This window comes from Myodes glareolus, chromosome 2, assembly GCF_982192425.1.
Source record: "Myodes glareolus chromosome 2, mMyoGla1.1, whole genome shotgun sequence".
In the NCBI taxonomy this organism is placed as follows: domain Eukaryota; kingdom Metazoa; phylum Chordata; class Mammalia; order Rodentia; family Cricetidae; genus Myodes; species Myodes glareolus.
The window spans coordinates 94,711,537-94,730,897 of record NC_142027.1 but is presented as its reverse complement, the minus strand read 5'-3'; the positions used below and the strand labels follow the sequence as shown (position 1 = coordinate 94,730,897).

Here is a 19,361-nt window from a genome sequence, read left to right as displayed (position 1 = left end):
TTGGAACTCACAGACTTTTAAAAGGCTTTTTAAGTTCTTTTGAAAGGTTGTCTTCGTCTCCTAACCCCTCCCGAGGTTATTCTTCAGCGTTTACTGTAGAATCAAGCGTCCCAGCGATCAGCTAAAGCAAATTTCGCCTGGGTACACAGGAACCCAGGAGCGTCCCCATTGCGGGGTCCTCTGTGACGCAGAGCGGAGCGCTGACGGAAGTGACGCGTGACGTCCTGCGTGCGGCGGCTGCGTCTGGTAGCAGGAGAAGATGGCGGTTTCCACAGGTCTGTTCCTAGCCCCAGTCCGTCGCGCTGTCGCTGCAGGCTGTTCGGGCGGCCGCGCGGGGCTGCGGGTGCGCAGTGCGGAGGGCCACGCGGGACGCGGCGAGGGAGGGCGGGTGTCGGGGAGGTCGGGCCGCTAGTCCGAGCCCACGGGGACGGCAAATCTGCGCGCCCACTGCCCACGGCGCCCTGCGGGAGCCCCGACTCAGCAGGCCGCCTCCGCCTCTGCCGCGCCGGGGGTGGGATGTGCCGGGGCGGCTCGGCCTGGCGGGTGTCCCTGCACGTCCGCGAGGCATCCTGGATGGCGCTGGGGGGTCTCGGCTGGGATCCCACAGACACGTGCGTGAGGAAAGGACTAACAGGGAGGACGGCCGCTGTTTGGAATGAGGGAGCAATGATTACCCTTAGCCGGCCGAACGTGTGCTCTGTTTTTTTGCTTGTTTGTTTGTTTTTGTTTTTTTAAATTTAAACTAAAAATTACAGTATCCTGCCCAAGACGAACGCCAATTGCAGAGCAGTTGGTGCTTAGCTAAGGGTTCGATTTCCATTTACAATGTTCGGGTCCCATTAGCGGAGACTTGTAATTTAAGTGTTGATGGGGCTTAGAGATTTGACGACTTAAAAAAAAATGTTCAGTTCCACCAGGTTCAAAGTGTGGAGTTTTAGCATTTAAAGATGATGAATCATAAGATTTATTTTTTTTTTAGTTTTTGTTGAATCTAGGTTGTAGAAATGGAAGAGGTTGAGAGGCTGTTGTGATTGTTACATTACCTTTATATACATTTTTCACAGTGATTATTAAGTCTTACCTTCGTTATGTGTAAGTGTCATAGACAGTAAACTCTTCAGGAGTTTTACCTCGGGGAAGTAAATCAGTCTTCTTGCTAGAGCTGACTTAGACCAAGGATTATTTTTAACGTGACATTTTAATGCTCTATCTCTGATTTCTTTACTCCTTATTAGAAATGTATGTTCATATGAACCGAACCATCGTTTTTAAGAGTTGTGCTCAATACTTCAAAACTTAAGTAATAAAATGGTGCATTGTAATATGAAAAAAGTCTGTTTGTGATTGCATTTGTTTATTGAAACATATTTAACATTACTCTTACGAAAGAATGTTCATTATTTTGAAAAGACCAGCAATTATATTCATGAATGGCACAGAACTTTTTGTTAAACTGTTTTGTTCTTGGAAATTGAATGTATACTATAAATAAGCTTTGGATTATTCGTGTCTTTATTGCATATTAGATATCTGTATCTGGCTTGTCATTTTTACTGGTTTTAGACCAATGAATTGGGAAAGCTTTGGTATAATTAAAATACATTTTAGAAAATTGGACTTATTTATTTATATTTTTGAGTCAGGGTCTCATGTAGCCAGGGTTGCCTTATACTCTAACTGAAACAAAGTTTGGAGGAGTATGATTCAAATTAAACCGAGAATTTCTGTTGAGAAGATTTTGAAACCAAGGAAGTAAAAGCTTATACATAACTGGTACTCTTTTCCTAATGAGTAACTGGAGTATTCGTCAAAGGATGACCTTTATTCTGTTTTAGTCTAGATAATGACTTTCATATCCTGCTTCCTAAATGAATTCATCTTTTACACACTCCTCACGTGGAAGTGGTCTGCAGTTTCCTCATTCCTTTCCCTGTGTGTCAGGAGGATTTCATAAAACTTAGCTTACACATTACTCAAGGGAAAGGATGTTTATTAATATTTAGTATCTGTAAAATTTATTTGATTCAGTTATTGTAATTTACCGTGTAAGAAAGAAATTTCTGTGTGTTCTGTGGTGGTGTATATACCTATAATCCCAGCACTGATGTAGGATTGTGAGTTCCTGATGAGCCTGGTCTGCATAATGAATTCATTAGCTTGAGCTAGATAGTAAAGTCCGCCTCAAAAGGAAACAAAACCCAAATACACTGCTGTAGTAGTTTGTAGATTTACAAAAAAGAAATGTGATGATAGTGAGGTGGGCATACTTCCCTTTGATTGCTTAATGTGACACGTTTGTCAAAATTAATGACCCAGTAAGTTTGTCAACATGTTGTAAGTCCATACCATATTTCCAGTTTTTAGATTAGGTCGCCTTTTGGTATTAAGTACCCAATTTAGCTATCGCATTACACTATAACATGAACTATTAAAAGCAAATTAGTATTGTGATGGTACTGTAGTTTTTTTTTTTTTTAATGAAGATGCATGGGAGACTTAGGGGTAAAAATGAAATTTTACCTTTGTGTAGGTCTGTGTAAGGAAAGGAAACAAAGAAAAATACTCTTCTCAGAAGTGGTCAGAGTTCTGTGTACTGAAAGACTAATGTGGCAGTATTCTGATTTTCTTACTGCTCTAGACTTCTGTGCCCTTTAGCCGTGTCACTTAATCACTAATTCTTGTTTTCCTGGTGTGTGTATGCCAGTGCTCACAAGTAGTACTGGAAGAAAATGACTTGAGCCTCAGAACTATGTGATAGAAGAGTTGAACTCTAGTGTATTTCCATCCCCAAACTTTGACTACTGGCTTAGTAGATTTTTCTTGATGTTCTTGATATACATATGTTCTTGATAAACTCTTGATACTTTGATCAAATAATATAGCCCCATCATACAGACAATCCTTTCTGTACATAGAGGTTTGGGGAAGTAAAAATGGCAGTGAAATTTGTTAAGTGAAAAGGTTATTCTGAAATCTTTGAAACTGTCAGGACATTAAAAACTTTGGTTAACTACAAATGTGAGGATAGTAGTAAAATTAGTAGCTTAACTTAGACTTATTAAAGACATTACAGTTTCATTTTCTGATGAAACACTTGCCAAATGTAGTCTGAATACCACTCTCTTTTCTTCTAATTACCTAAGTTAGGATACAGAACAAGGAGTTTCCTTCTCAAGATTTGGTGAATAGGTGAATACTTCTAAATTTTATTATCCAGCAGTATTTTACCCTTTGTCTCCTCAGTGTTATGAACTGTCTCAGAGATTGCTGTGTGGAGGTTTTTCAGTACTATGACATTGTCCTTTGGATTTTGTTGGTACTGGGATTGAATCTAGGGATTGTGCTCTATTCCCAGCCCTCTTTTGATTTTTTTTTCCCATTGATACAGCGTACTGCTGCTGAGTTGCCTAATAAACAGTCCTTGAACTTGTGATTCTCCAGTCTAAACCTTCTGAGTAACTGAGGTTACAGGCCGGTAGCACCAGAACTATATGAAGTCATTCTTTTCTTCTGACCAATTGTTCCATTTGTGTGAATGAAGTATCTTGGAAGCCGGAGGCTGGAGAATCAGAATTTCAAGGTCATCATCCTTGGCTGGAGGTGGAGACTGCTCTTACACTTGACTACATCATAGTTTGTTTTCTGTGTGTATGTGTACACGTGCATGCATCATTGGATACATGAGCCCCTATCTTTTAAACCAAAACAAAGGACTGGGAAAGATGCTCAGTCAGTGTAGTGTCTTCGGAGAACCATGGGGACCTGAGTTACGATCTCCAGAACCCACATACAGCTGGAGGGTGCAGGTAGTGTTCATCTGTAACCCAGTGTTTGGGGTGGTGTGGGCAAGACAGGCGGATTTCTAGAATTTATTGGCTAGCTACTCCAACTAATCAGTAAACTCTGTTTCAAGGGAAAAACTATCTGATGTTGAGGAAGACATTTGATGTTGACTCTGGCCTCCACATATACACACCATGTACTTGATGTAATGATAGGCTAGTATGGTGGAGGAAGTTTGGAGTAGTTGGGTTGTTATTTACTCCGTGCTAATGGAAATTTATGCAAATGAGAACCATTCAAACCAAGATTACTTAATTGTGAAAACATTCACCTAGTAATTAATTTGGGAACTCTTTAACATAAAACTTCAAAGTAGATAGAAAACATGTTGACTGAATAATAAAATTCATTGCTTGAGAACTGAAGTAGAGTAGGTCTGAACGATGGAAGATAGGCTGTCCGACCAGGTTTGGGAGTGGTGTATTGTTTACAGAATTGTTCTTTTGTCTGAGAATAAAGACATTTTCAGTTTAAGTTGGAACCTTACAAAGCTTCAGGCTACAGAAGAGAAATCTGGACCTTAAGGTCCTTACATATGTTGAATAATAGTTGTAATAGACAGTACATTATGACTCCGCTATCTTCTGAGCCGTTTATTTTGTAGATGAACAGTAGAACTCTAGGCATGAAATGACTTTGAGATTATTTAAATAAATAACCCAGCCATAAGGCCAAACTTGAGTTATGGAACATGGGATGAGTAATACATAAACTTTGTTAACTTTGTTGCTAGCTCTTTTATTGACATCCTTTTGTTAATAGTCATTGCTAGTCTCTTGAGCACATACTCTTTCATCATTTTGGTGCCACTGTGTGGTTTATGTATTCTTTGGTTTATTTGTGCATATCTAGTGATGCGAAACCAGGTGTGATGACAAATGCCTGGAATCCTACACTTGAAGCAAGAGAATTGTAAATTTGAGGACAGCCTGTGCTACTTAGTTTCGGGTCAGACTAGGCAAAGGAGTCCAACTAAAAACATGGAAGCAGGGGGAAAAATGAAAAACTAGTGATGTTATTTCATGAAGATAAAGATTTTTATTAGGATAGAGGTTAAAGACATTATAGATTATTAAAAGCTTCATCCTTTATGGGATGAAATGATGTATTTAAAATTAAAAAAATGGGTAGATTAGTTGGCTCAGTGGTTAAGAGCGCTTGTTGTTGTTAAAGAGGACCCAGGTTTGATTCCCAGCACCCATGTAGTAGCTTATAATCATCAGTGACTCTATTCTAGGTAATCCCATCTCTTTTTTTGACCTCCACAAGTACTAGGCATATGTGTGGTACATATACATATGTTTGAGCAAAATGCTTGTGTACATAAAACCTAATTAAAAAAGAAAAAGGAAAACTGTTCATAGTGTCTAAATATTGTTTCGCATTAACAGATTTTTTTGTAAGATTTTTTTTGTAAATTTGGCATTTTAGCACAGTACAAATGTAATTGTTTTCATAAGGATGGCTATAAATTATTTTCTTTTTGAAGTTCTTTTGATTGAAGGAGGGAAAAGAAGGTTTTTGGTAATGCTATGAATGATTGATACAGAGTCATCTTTATAGTGGGTCTAGACCCAGTCTGATTAGTTGAGTCTTAAACCTTTCTTTATCCTATTATTCCTAAAGTGGCCCTTTTTGGTTTGTGGATGTGCTGCTGGGGATTGAACCCAAGTACTTGTGAGTGCTAGGGAAATGCTGTTCTCCCCAGCCCCAAACTAAATCTTTCAGAACTATCTCACTTACCCATTTTCCCAAATAGGCCTTTAGACAAGACCCGTATCTTAGTTACTGTGTTTTTGGAACCATGACAAAGGCAACTTGTAGGAGAAAGAGTTTCTTTGGGGCTTATGGTTTCAGGGGATTAGAGTTTGTGACCACCATGACACCAGATAGTCAGGTGTAGTGCTAGATCTGTAGCTGAGAGCTCATATCTTGTGAGACACAACCTTGGGGCAGAACAAGCACAGTGGGTATGGTGTGAATCTTTAGACTCAAGGCACTTTTCCAGTGATATATCTCCTCCAACAAGGTCATACCTAATTCCAAACAGTTCCACCAACCGGGGACCAAGTACTCATATGTGCCTTTTTTTATAGTCTCAACACAGTTTAAAAGTCCAAAGTCTTAGACTCGAGTAAATCTCTTAATTGTAGCCCCATATAAAATCAAAAAGCAAATTAATACTTCCAGCATACAATGACACCGAATATACATTACAGTGAGGAAGAACTGGACCAAAGCAAGACTTGAAACCAGCTGGACAAACTCCAAATCTCGTACTTCCTGTATAGTGTTAGGGTGCTTAGATGACTCTGTCTTTCCAGCTTTGCTGTCTGCATCACACTTCTCTCTCCTGTGTCTGTTCCAGTCCCTGTCTGCAGTTCCCTTGGGAGACATCCCATGGTTCTGGCATCTTCCCTTGAGGTCTTGAGGTCTCTTAACAAGTCTAGGCTTCATTTTCACAGCTTCACACAATGTCCTTTCCTCTGCCACATCTGGCCTCAGGGACTCTTCTTAACCCCAGAGGAAGATTCACACAGTCTCTTTCCTCATGTATTCCTCATCACTGTAGAGCCAGAACAACATGGACAACACTGCCAGGAGACTACCTACCTGCTTTGGGGGCCTGGCCTCTAGATTTTCAGAAGCTTTCCTTTGTTATTGCTTTTTAGGGGCAAAAAACTCCCCAGGCCTTTCCTATTTACCAATTGGAAGGTTTGCATTTTATTTCCTAATGTGTTCTTTTCACTTCGGACTGTATATTTTTATTTCTTTTTCCCTGTATGCTCTTTTCCTTTATGGACCTGCTTAAGTGGTTACTAATAACCGCGAGATAGAGTCACTATTAGGTTATCTTGAAATCTCTGCTAAGGAAATCAATCCATTATTTTACAATTTAGCCTCAGGCAGGTTCTTAGAACAAGGGCAGAAAGCCACATTCTTTGCCAATTTATCAAGAATTGTTTCTAACCTCGTTGCTTCTATTGATCTTCCTCTGGAACCTCACGAGCTGGGCCTCCATGGCCTACACTTCTCTTAACAGCATTGTCTTCCCAACCGCATGCTAGGAAGGCCTGCTTGCAGTAATCAAGCATTCTCCTGTCCCAACCCAAAATCTTGCCCATTTCTCTAAAAACTTGTCATGACTAAGCTTGTCACAGAATCAGCCTACTCCCTAGTATCAACCTCTGTGCTCCCTTTCTGTTTCTGTGATAAAACACCACACCACATGTTTAATTCGGGACTTAAAGTTTCAGAGGGTTAGCCTATGGTGGAACAAAGGCTTGTCAGCGCAGCAGCAGAACGCTTGCATCTTAATCTGCAAGTTGGAAGCAGAGAGAGGGCATACAGGGAATATCAGGACTGCTTTGAAGCCCACCCTCAATGACAGACCTCCTCCAACACTCTCAAGGCCACACCTCCTAACTTCTTTTCCAAACAATTCTACCAACTGGGGACCAAATATTCAAACAGATGAGTGAGCATATGGGGTCGTTCTCATTCAAGCCACCATAAATCTCAAACTATCACCATATATTAGGTAAGACCGGGAAGGTTGAACAATATTTCTGGGACCCTGATGCCTAAGGGATTTCCGAATAACCTGTGGGAGAAGCCAGGAAAGCCTGAGTGAACCTGAAAAGAACACGTAAATGGTGGTACAGTTCTGAATGAATGTGTATTAGTGATAATGTTTGTGGCCTTGTCAAACCTGCGGGAAACTGGTAAAGTACCCCAGGCCTCAGGGATGACAAAACATGTCTTAGGGTGGGAGTAGGAATGCTGACAGTTTGTGTAAAAACTAGCAACTTAGTTTCCTCTCTCTCTCTCTTTCTGTGTGTGTGTGTGTGTGTGTGTGTAGCCTGCGACTTGTGGCCTCCACAGACCTCCTCCTGAGAATACTTAACTGCTCTCTCTATGCTAATAATTAATATAAATAAAATAATAAAAATGCTGAGATTCCCAGTTGTGTGTAGTCCATGCCATTCCATCAGAGTGTACATAGATAGCACATTAGTCCTGGACTTTTCTGTATGTGTGTCTGTTCTTAATCTCCTCATTGCCTAGTCATGTTCAGAACCAAGCCATGCAGGATGTAGCAGTTACTAAAATCACCATTCTTTTTTGGCCTTTGACCAGACAGATCATAAAGATGCTGGAACTTGAGTTAAGTTTTAGGGAGTTATTTTTCTACCTTAAAAACAACACCCCCCGCCCAGAAAAACAGCATTGCTGAAATGTACTATTTGAATCTATTTAATGAGTACAGTCTATTGGAGTATAGTGTATTTAGAGGTGTGTAGAATAGAGTAAGGTTTACAAAAAGTGTCAATCATTGATTTATTGATTTATTTAGTGATTTACTTAGAGCACTGCCTATACTGCCAATCATGACTTCACTTGCTACCCATAACAGTGGGCCATCGCTCTTAACAACTTGCTGACTGCCACATAAGCTTCTGTAAAATTTCACCTGTTTGCTCACTCTGCCTTGTGGTATTAAACATGAAATAAAAATGTGAACTGGACCTGAGACTTTCCTGGCTCTGGTCCATCGGTGATAACACTTTCACTTTCATTGGTGTTAGTGTTTCTTCCAGGGAGGTTTCACTGTGCATCGTCATTTCTGCAGTCACTTTAAAGTATTTTCAGTTGCTTAGGAAGTAATTTTAAACACATTGTCCTACTTCCCAGTGTCTAGCAGCTGCACATCACTGTCCTAATAGGTTTGCCCCTTTAGTCTTTTCATATATATTCACTTTATTCTTTCTGTGTTACAGTTTGGATATGAGTACCCTTCTAAAGGTCTCGTGTTGAAGGCATGGCCCTTGTTTGGCAGATCTAGTCATTGATAGTTGATTGACTTTGATGTAATCAGTGGATTAACAACCCATTGATGCATTTATATTTTGATGACAATTTGGGGAGGGGTGGAAAGTAGGAACCTGATTAAGGTTACTGGGATTCTTGTTCCTGGCCTTTCCTCCCTGTTTTTGTGTTTCATGAAGGCTGTGAGGTAAGCAGTTTGCCTTCACCGTGCCCTTTCACCCTGATGGTTCTACCCACAGGTCTGAGACCAATGGGGACACCCCAGGAAGGACTTAACTCCTGAAATTGCCCCCAGTTGTTGAGGTAGTTTCCTTTTTTTTTTTTTTGTTTTTGTTTTTGTTTTTCGAGACAGGGTTTCTCTGTAGCTTTGGAGCCTGTACTGGAACTAGCTTTTGTTGACCAGGCTGGTTTCAGACTCACAGAGATCTGCCTGCCTCTGCCTCTCCCGAGTGCTGAGATTAAAGGCATGTGCCACCACTGCTTGGCGAGGTGGTTTCTTATAGTGATGGAAAATATGCTTTGTGTAATGTGTTAAGGGTCATTTGTATTGCATTGTGCATCAATACCTTTAGTGGTTGAAGAAATGTGGCAGATCTATACTATGCATTTTATTTGTCCATTCACCTGCTGATGGACACTTGACTACTTTTAAAAATTTATTGTGGCTATTGGGAATAAGGCTGCTGTTAGCATTCGTATCTGTTCTGAAATATGCTTTTTAACGTAGAGACTTAGAAGTGGAATTGCTAGTTAATAGTGACAACTGTTGAACTGTTGGAGGATCTGTTGCTGCGCTCTTCCAGAGTAGCTGACTTTACAGTCCTAGCAGCAGTGGCTGGTGATCTTGCTTTCTCAACATGCTCACCAGTACTTCCTGACGCCTGCTTCCAGCCAGCCTGTGCATAGAATGTGGCATGGTTTCTTACTGCTTTTTGTGTTTGAGTATCAGGGTCTGATCATTTGTTACCCCACCTACCAGACATAGTAGAATCTGTCAGTCCGGGACACACATAACACACACATTCTCATTCTCTCTCTCTCAAATAACCAAATGGAGAGTACTCAGATTGGCATCCACAATGCATCTGTGAACAGACTTCTGCTTCCTCTCTCTAGTTCTTACTCAACAGCAGATAACACTCTGCTGTGTGATGGGGAAGCTCAGCCAATCACATTTGGCTAGGGTGTGGCCTCCTGGGGCCAAGGAAACATGAACCAAAAAAATCCAGGTGCCCGCCCCTTGTGCGCGCGCTCTCTCTCTCTCTCTCTCTCTCTCTCACTCACTCTCTCTCACTCTCTCTCATTCTCTCTCACTCTCTCTCACTCTCTCACTCTCTCACTCCCGGCTGCGTGTGTGCTCGCTGGATCTCCGTTGTGTGAGTTTTCTCTGTTTTTTCAATTATTAAATAAATTATTTATCTTTGAGCTGGTCTGGTTAATTTTAACTGCCTATCATCCACACCCTTCACTTGGTGCCCAGCGTGGGGCTTTTTAGAACCATTTAAGGCTCTGGCCAGCGGGGGGCCAGGATACATTCATTTGGGCACAGACCCAGGCGCCTGTGCACCAAACTCAGGAATCCGAAGGTGCCGTCTGCCCACTGCACCTGTTGTACTCGGCTCCCACTCCGCCCCGGCCATTGGCTCCCCTCCAGCTGGCCTGCGTCCCAGCTCCCAGCTCTGCTCAGTCCCCGCTGATTCCGCCAAGCCCGTTCCCTTTATATATATATTTATCATATTGCAATGTACATTTCTACCTCTGATTAAGATACTTATATATTGTTTACATTGCTTGCATTTGGAGGTCATTGTCCTCATTTATTGCACAGTTGTTTATTCTCTTAGTCTTCAAGTTAGATAGGTATCGAGAATTATAAATCAATAGTCATATATGTTTGTCATATTTATATTTAGGCTAATCAGTTTTTTTTAGATACATAGAGATTACATTTAGTATAGATAGTATAATCTTCAACCTCTTCGAAGAGCTGTAGAAAATGGCCTTTAATCTAACCTAGAATTCCGTGCTAGTGAGACACAATCACTCCTGGCAACACTGCTCTACTCCTGAGAGAACGTTGAGCACCAAAGACGCTCCAATTGGAGCTTGTCTTTTTCTTGGCAGAACTGGCCTTTGGGCAAAGAAAAGCCCATACCTCGACCACTGACAGAGATGCAGAGTATCCGTAAATGAATAAAAACAGGATTGTCTTATCCAACCAAGAGAGGGTAAGATAGTTCTAAAAAGTTTCTTGCCTTTAAAAATGGTATGTCAATTACGTTAGGCCTTGGCCAAAGTTGATTGCCTCAACATTACAAATGAGACTTTGGGTGATTGCCCAGGTAGTCTGTTGTCTCTATCATTTGTTGCACATTTTGGAAGTTTCGTTGGTACTTCCTGGCTGCTCAAGTAATATTACTTCCCTTCTCAGATTTTTGACGGAGTTAAAGATTAGATAATTGTAGTTACCCTCCTCATGATTTAGCTAAACTTAATTTCAATACATTATTTAGACTCCTTGAAATAGAATGCTTAGTAAAACTTTTTGTTATTTATTTCTTGCTTAATATTGTTTACTTGTAATTTTATATTTAGTATCTGTTCCTATTATATATAGTTTTATTGGGTTTGGTTTGGTCTTGTTTAGACAAAAGGGGGAGATGATGGGGAAGCTCAGCCAATCACATTTGGCTAGAGTGTGGCCACCTGGGGCCAAGGAAACAAGGACCAAAAAATCCAGGTGCCCGCCCCTTGCTCTCTTTCGCTCCCAGCTACGTGTGTGCTCGCTGGATCTCGGTTGTGTGAGTTTTCTCTGTTTTTCCAATTATTAAATATATTATTTATCTTTGAGCTGGTCTGGTTAGTTCTAACTGCCGATCCACCACGCCCTTCAGCTGTGGATCAGGACACTTGACTTCACAAGACACCTTGTCATTCCCACCACTGATTTGGACCATATAATTCTTTCTCTCTTCACCTAGAGCATTAGCAGCTACCTCTGTGACTCTGTGCTTCTCATAGAGTATGAAGTTTGGATTTAATAAGTTTCTGACATTGGGGGCTGGGAAGGAGATATTCAACTTTATCTTGTCACAGCCGATCAGTCATCTAAGAGGCACCATGATAAAAGCCTTACTGTGGTTTTGGTTGTTATTTCCCTGATACCTAGTGATGATGAGCATCCTTTTGTATGTTTGTTAGCCATTTATGTATTCTTGAGGAGATTTCATGTTTATCAGTTTTATTTTCATTTTTAATCTTAAATTTTAAAACAGGGTGTCATGACATCTAAGTTATCCTTAAATTTAGTACGCAGCTAAGACTGACTTTTAAATCTTTTTTTTAAAGATTTATTTATTTATTTATTAAGTATACAGTGGTCTGCCTGCATATGTCCCTGCAGGCCAGAAAAGGGCAGCATATTTCATTACAGATGGTTGTGAGCCACCATGTGGTTGCTGGGAATTGAACTCAGGAGCTTTGGAAGTGCAGCCAGTGCTCTTAACCTCTGAGCCATCTCTCCAGCCTCCCTGATTTTTAAATCTTGAAATTAACTTATTTATCCTTACATTTGTGTGTGTTTGTGCGCGCGCGTGCGTGTGTGTTTGTCTGTCTGTCTGTCTTGACTGCTACATGAAAGTAACAGTCAGAGGATAACCTGTGGGGAGTCAAATTTTCTACTATTACATGGAAATTAAGGGTTGAACTTGTGTGTCAGGCTTGGTGGCAAGCACCTTTATTTCCTGAGCCATTTTGCCAGCTGATCTTGAACTCTTGATCTCTGGGCTTCACTTACCAAGTGCTGGGATTATAGGCATGTGCTACTGTGGCCAGTTCTTTGACTATTCTTAAATTGGGCTGCTTTTCCTTTTCTTCTCTTGAATTGTTTAGTTGGAGAAGTTCTTTGTTCTAGATAGAAATTCCTTCTCAGATAATATACTTCGCAAGTACTTCTCCCATTTTTTGTCACTTGCCTTCACTTAGCATAATACATAGATGTAGTAATAGAGAACTACATCTGATTATATTTAAGAAGTACAGTTAGTTTTCAAGTCAACTGTGCAAAGAACATTCCTGCTTGCATAAGCACTGTGCCTTTTTATGCTAGTGGGATTTTTCTCAGTTCCTATTGCTACTGCCAAGTCTGCCTTTCATAGAGCCCACTGGGCCAGCTAGAATGTGTTTTAGCTTAGCTTTTATGAATCCCATCCTCCTCCTGTTCTTGTTACTCCTGTTTCCCTTATTTTGAGAACTTGTGCTCATGTTTAGATATCACTTTTTTTTCCTGCTTCTCCCACCACCCATTGCCTCTGCTCTACTACGGAAGTCTGGGTTACCTTTCTGTCCCTCTGAGGACTCAGGCTTTTGAACTCTTGAGTTCTTGCTGCTATTCTTAGGGCCAGGGTCATCCTTTCCTAAGCCTTTACTCTGCCCATTCCTCCCAGTCAATGTGTTTGTCTGTCCTCCTTTTTGATATGGGTGTTGTCTTTAGAGCCTTGTGTAGATTTGTCTTTTGGTAAGTGCTTTATCACCTAGCTTGCCCTTTGTTTTCTAATTGATGACCTTGTGGTTTTATATGGTTACCATTGGACAGAATGGCAGTAGTCTGATTTTACCTTAAGGCTTGAAGTTTAACTTCACATTAAAAAATCATTGTAGCTAGTAACCAGGAATGCTGCAGACCATCTATTCTGTGGAGATATTGTAATTTGCCTAGGTCTTTCAGTGTAGTGACTGTAATGTTACTGAAAAGTATAGATAATGCACAGATTGATATACTTTTATTTGTGTTAGTATCAGCTACCCAAGTTACCAGCTGCTGTTTATTAAACACCACTAACACGAGGTAATTTCCCCAGAGGAAATGCTTGTTAGTCAAAAGTATGACTTTTTTGAAGTGTTTACCTCATAAACTGTGGTTTGAAGGAATAGCTGTTTATTTTGTTTTATTCAATCTTCAACTTTGGATTACACAGGAGAGCTATTGTAACCAGTTAGTAGTCTTTGTCAGAAGACCACACATCTAACTTTTAAAGTATGTGTCATTCCTAATTTTACTGAAAAATTATAACTAGAAGAGAGGATGGAGTGTTGTTACTTGTCTGTACCCCCACTTTATTCTAAGGAAAGCACCCCTTCATAGTTCTTGGGTAAACATTGTTGGCTGCTTTACTGGAGTGTGTTAAACTACTGCCATGTCCTCCCTTGAGCTTGTCTATTTCCTTGCACCACCTGTAGAATGTATAGACAACTTGGTGCTTTGTGTTTGCATGAACCCATTAACCTGGTATTATCATTGGGTCTTAAGATCTTAGGGAGAGGCATTTTGTCCCTGAATGTTCAGTCTCAACAGCACTATTGAGAGAGTAAAAGCATTTGCTGTAAGCTCAGCACATTTTACACTGGGTACCTATTGTGGTGTCATCATTTCCCGTGGTATTGGCGCTATGCCCGTGACTTAAGAATGAGAAAATACAAGTACAGTTTTACATGGTTGTTTTTTGCAGCATTTAATTTACCATTCAGAAATGATAGAATCTAAAGGTATGTTATGCCCAAATTCATTAACATAATTAAGACTTATTTCCTCTTTATCTAGTGGTATTAATATGTAACAAATAGATTTGTGAATGAGTAATCCATGTAGTTTTAGAGTGGTTTTGGGAGAGATGGTCAGAATCTTTGTGATCATCACACAAAGAGTGTGATTAATAATTGTGTGATTTAGTTTTCCTGTTTATATAGTAACCCATGGCCCATACCGTGGTTTCAGAAACTTAGAAGTCATCAAAATTGGAGGTCCTTTGACTTGCATATAGTTCAGATGCATCAAAATGTTCAAAGTTTGATTTAAATTTTTTTTTCATTTTGTCTAGTTCAGTTCTGGGTCATATTTTAGCATCTGACTTATGTCTTACAGTTTAATTGTAGTGCTTTATATCATGGACTCTTATGTAGTTGATGCCATCTTAGATTTATAAGGAGGTAGTTATAAATTTATTAAGAGTCACTCTTTGGGATGAACATGTTAGATTTAAAATACTTTATTCTTCAAAAATGCTTCTCTTCTCATGTGTGAATGAAACATGTCAATTTAAAATAGTGAGTTCCAGGCTAGCCAGAGCTACGTAGTGAAACTCAGTTTTAAAACAAAGGAAAACACAAGAGAAATAAGTATATTTTTAATGTTAGCTGTGTTTTTGAAATATTGATTTTGGAAATGAAAGTTAAATTGCTGTTCTAGTGACTTCATTTTAGCAAGGTACTCATTTTTCTTTTCTATCCCCATCCTACTCCAGAGACAGGGTTTCTCCGTGTAGCTTTGGCTATCCTGGAACTTGCTCTGTGGACCAGGTTGGCCTTGAACTCAGAGATCCACCCATCTCTGCCACCCAGTTGCTGGGATTAAAGGTGTGTGCCACCACCACCAGGCTAGCAGGAATGTCTTATCTGTTTGTTTTTCCTCTGTGAATTAAAAATTTACCATTATACGGGCATTTGTATAAATTGTGCCTAATGATGGCTGCAATTTAATTGCAAAGTTTTTGTTTTCTAAAGCTTAATAGGGATGGGAGCTTAGCTCAGTGGTAGTGTGTTTGTGTGGGGTGCTTGAGGCCCTAGGTAGTTCAGTGATGGGGATGATCTGGCAGATGTAGGGCTCCTTTGATCAGGTACAGGAGCCCTAAATTCTGGGACCAGTGGGGGACCATGGGTGGTGGTTCACCTCAGTATTCTAGAAAGCCTTAACCCTTTGTTACATTTTCTAAGATTGAATGAAATTCTCGTAAAAAGTTATTAGAGTTTGTATATTCATATATATCATTTGCTAATTGAACTGTCTGGTTTTGCCCACTAATTTTATGTCAGCGTTCTTGACTGAGAACCTCAGCTAGGGGAAAATGTTCATTTTATTATACTTTCTTCATAATTGATATATACCAGTATAAAATTGATTGAGTAGGAATTTACATACATGTTCAGTACTGCTATAGTGTTTTACACAATGCTTTCCAGTGACATTTTCATTAAAAATAGTTTTTTCATGCTGTATATTTTGATCATATTCCTTCTCCCCAAATTCTTTTTATATTCTCTCAACCGCCACCTGTTAGTCATATTTTGTCTGTCTGCCTGTCTGTCTATGTGTGTGTCTCATAAAACGAAAACAAAATTGAAAATCAAATAAAAAAGCCAATAAGGTAAAAAATAGCAAAAGAAAACAAAAAGCCTATGCACACACAAATCTGGAGTCTATTTTGTGTTGGCCTTCTGCTTCTGGGCATGGAACCTCCCTGGAGTGTGGTTGATATAGTGACCATCTAGTGACATTACATTAGAGAAAACTGACACTCACAGAGACCACCACAGCACATGACCTGTCCAGGGTCAAACCAGACAAAATCCCAGCACCGAGAAAGGGAAATGGATACAAAGTCCCACTTAACCAAAAAGCTATTTGCAATTGATACCAACTGTCCTTTTCATTTTACGGGATTATTAGGCCAGATATTTCCTGAGGCCCAATACTTTTTTGAGGGAAGCTTGCCTTTGGGTGTAATATTTTGTGAAAACTAATCTACAAAAGGCTTAATTATGCATCTCTTGCTGGGTGGTGGTGGTGGCGGTGGCGTACACCTTTAATCTCAGCATTTTGGAGGCAGAGGCAAGCAGATCACTGATTTCAAGGCCAGCCTGGTCTAACGGTGAGATGAATTCCAGGACAGCCAAGGCTATGGAGAGAAACCCTATCTCAGCCCCTCCGCCCCATACCAAAAACCTGAACAAAACAACAAAACCTTTATATCTCTTAATAATTACGAGCTTTTACGTTGACACTGACATTCTTTTGTATAGGAGTTAAAGTTCCTCGGAATTTTCGCTTGTTGGAAGAACTTGAAGAAGGACAGAAAGGAGTAGGTGATGGTACGGTTAGCTGGGGCCTTGAAGATGATGAAGACATGACACTTACAAGGTGGACAGGCATGATTATTGGGCCACCAAGGGTCAGTGCTAAACGTTATACGTGTTTACTGTTAATATTTATTGTTTATTTTGAGTGAATGTTTAATTGGTAATAAAAGAAAATTGTGATAACTTTTGACAGGAAGAATTCCTGCATTTTAGTATGTTTTATGTGTATTTATTTATTGATACTTCTTGTTTGAAAGGTATAAGCTTGGAGAACTGGGATTGAGGAGGAGTGGCATGGTTCTTGCTCCCAAAGTGTTTGTGTTTTAGTAGAGAAGAAAAACAAACAAACAAACAAACAAACAAAACCAGTCCAAGTGTTAGATTTTAATGTGGCTGATCAAGTTCTTCCTGTTTTTTCTACTGGAATAAATTGAGGAAGGCTGAGCAGAGAAGGAAGTTGCCTTTGGAATGGGCTATAAAGGACCGATTGGTAGGATTTTTGAAGGTTGAGACCTGTGAGGATAGAGGACATTCTGTGTCAGAGCGGAAGTGAAGGGAGAAAGTGGAGAGGATATTTGGAAGAGTATCACGTGTTGCCTGCTCTCTTATGTGACTGAAGATGGCTAGATTGACGTGCAGTGATTACATATTGCTGTGCCCTCTTTAGAGATCTTAATATCATAATTTACAAGATATAACAGCAAATTTAAGACTCTCTGGAGGTAGAATATATGAAATTAGAATGCACATGGGGTTTTCAGCAGCAATAAAACAAAATAGCTAGGATTCTTTTTTTTTTTTTTTTTCTTTTTTCTTTTTGAGTTAGGGTCTCTCTGTGTAACCCGGTTGCCTGGAACTCGCTCTGTAGACCAGACTGGCCTCAAATGCAGAGATCCACCTGCCTCTGCCTCTCAAGTGCTGGGATTAAAGGTGTGCACCAACATTGCCTGGCTAAGATTCGTAAATATTTTCTAGTACCGTTATTGATCTCCTGTGTATTTGTTCTTCGGTCTTTCTCAGAATTGTCTGAAGTATTTTTACATAGTTTTTTCCTAGATGGAGATACTTTTTCCTACCGTGCATTCTTTATTTAGTAGTCTCATTCAGTGCGTTCAACACAAATTTGAAAGATTTATTTATTTGTTTGCTTATTTATTGTGATACTGGGATTGAACCTAAGGCATCACCCATGCTGGATATGTTTATTACCACTGACTCTTTTGCTTTTATTCTGAGACCCAATCTCAGCATCCTCCAGGCTAACTGTGAACTCAGTGTGTGGACCAGGTAGACTTTGTACTTTAATCCTGCTAGTTTAGCCTTCTGAGTGGTTTAGGATCATGACCTCTTCTATGAGGACCGATTTTTTTTCTCTTTTACCTTCTGTTGGAAGAATTTGACCTGTTCTGTTTAGATAGAATTTAGATTTTTTTTCTGGTTATTAAAAAGTGTAATTAGCACTGTTAGACGAGTGTATTCTGTGGCATTTGCTGGTGTTCCTTTGCAATCCTTTTATACCAAGTCTGTTAAGAGTACACAGTGTGCATATTTCATGTGCACTACTGAGAGCCTCCTTCTGACTTCTGCTCTGATTTTTCCATAAGACATTTGAGAAAGGAAATATAAGATTGATGGTTAAAAGACTTTATAACTTAGTATTTGTGATAAAACTGATTTTTTTTTCACTGTAAACATTATGATAGTCTAGCTAAAATAAAAAGTAAGTAGTTTTAACAGTCTGGCTTAGATTGGTTTGAAGATTTAAGTCAAAACTTGGTAAAATATAAGTTTGAAATTATTTAGATTGGTTTTTCTCCAGCCACTACTCTCAGTAGACTTTGCATCTGAAGAATGTGTTGGGCCTGTGTCTTGCATACAGACTCTTAGCATAGTTTCCTGATAGGAACTACTTTATTTCTCTCCATTTGGGTTTCCAGTGGGATTCCTAAGCTACTTGCTTTTTCTGGTGTAAAGGCTGTTTGTGTAGCTCCTCTGTCTCTTAGCTGACTGAGACACAGGCTGTAGGCCATGGGCCTTCTCTGTTGGGTCGTTGCATTGGAGTTGTGTGTGTGTGTGTAATAAGGCTTATGGTTGAGGTGTGTAATACACATTTATTTCATTAGAGTTTTACATGACAAGGTAGGCTTTATAGAATTTTATACTGCTTATGTAAGAGTGAACAGTCTGGAGTATGTTTGTGCAAAGAGAGCTTAATCCAGTAGTACTGAATAGAGTGAGAGGTGCTGAATAAGGCCTATTACGTTCTTTTCAGAGATGAAAATTGCTTTTGTTTTCTGGCTGTAGGGATATGAGATTTATTGGCCTACTTTAGGATATGCCTGCCAGGTTTTGTGATCTGATTCAGGGGAGAAGAAGAGAAGGATCTGCTTCTGTTCATTCTTTTGTTGGCTTTTAGGGGGACAGGCAGAGTCTTGCTGTGTAGCCTAGGCTAGTTTCAGACTTGAAGTGATCCTCTTGCCTCAGCCTTCCTAATGCTGGTATTGCAATCATACTGCCATGCCTGGAATTTTTTGGTTTTTGTTTTTAATATATTTTTTTTAGATAATCTGATCTGCATTCAAATTGAAGAACCATGAAAAAGATTCTCTCTTGAGAACTGTTTGATTTCATTCAATTTTATATAGTACCAAATTGCTGGGTGTATGACTGTTAACTGTCAAATTTGGGTGAGTTTTATAGAGCTCTTTCAAAATATTGAAGTGTTTAATAACATATATCAGGTTGTTTCATAATTTTATATTACAGCAGTTCAATGT

General features: G+C 39.7%; 1 protein-coding gene across 3 annotated transcripts in view; it reads left to right on the top strand.

The window, feature by feature from the left end:
• The first annotated feature begins 203 nt into the window (after positions 1-203).
• Positions 204-19,361, top strand: part of Ube2v2 (ubiquitin conjugating enzyme E2 V2) — a 30,713-nt gene continuing 11,555 nt past the window's right edge. For all 3 annotated transcript variants that reach the window (XM_048452453.3, XM_048452452.3, XM_085684968.2), the window contains exons 1-2: positions 204-275; positions 16,528-16,676. In XM_048452453.3, the coding sequence (XP_048308410.1) occupies positions 260-275; positions 16,528-16,676 (165 nt within the window). In that variant the 5' untranslated portion in view covers positions 204-259. The remainder of the gene's footprint in view (positions 276-16,527; positions 16,677-19,361) is intronic.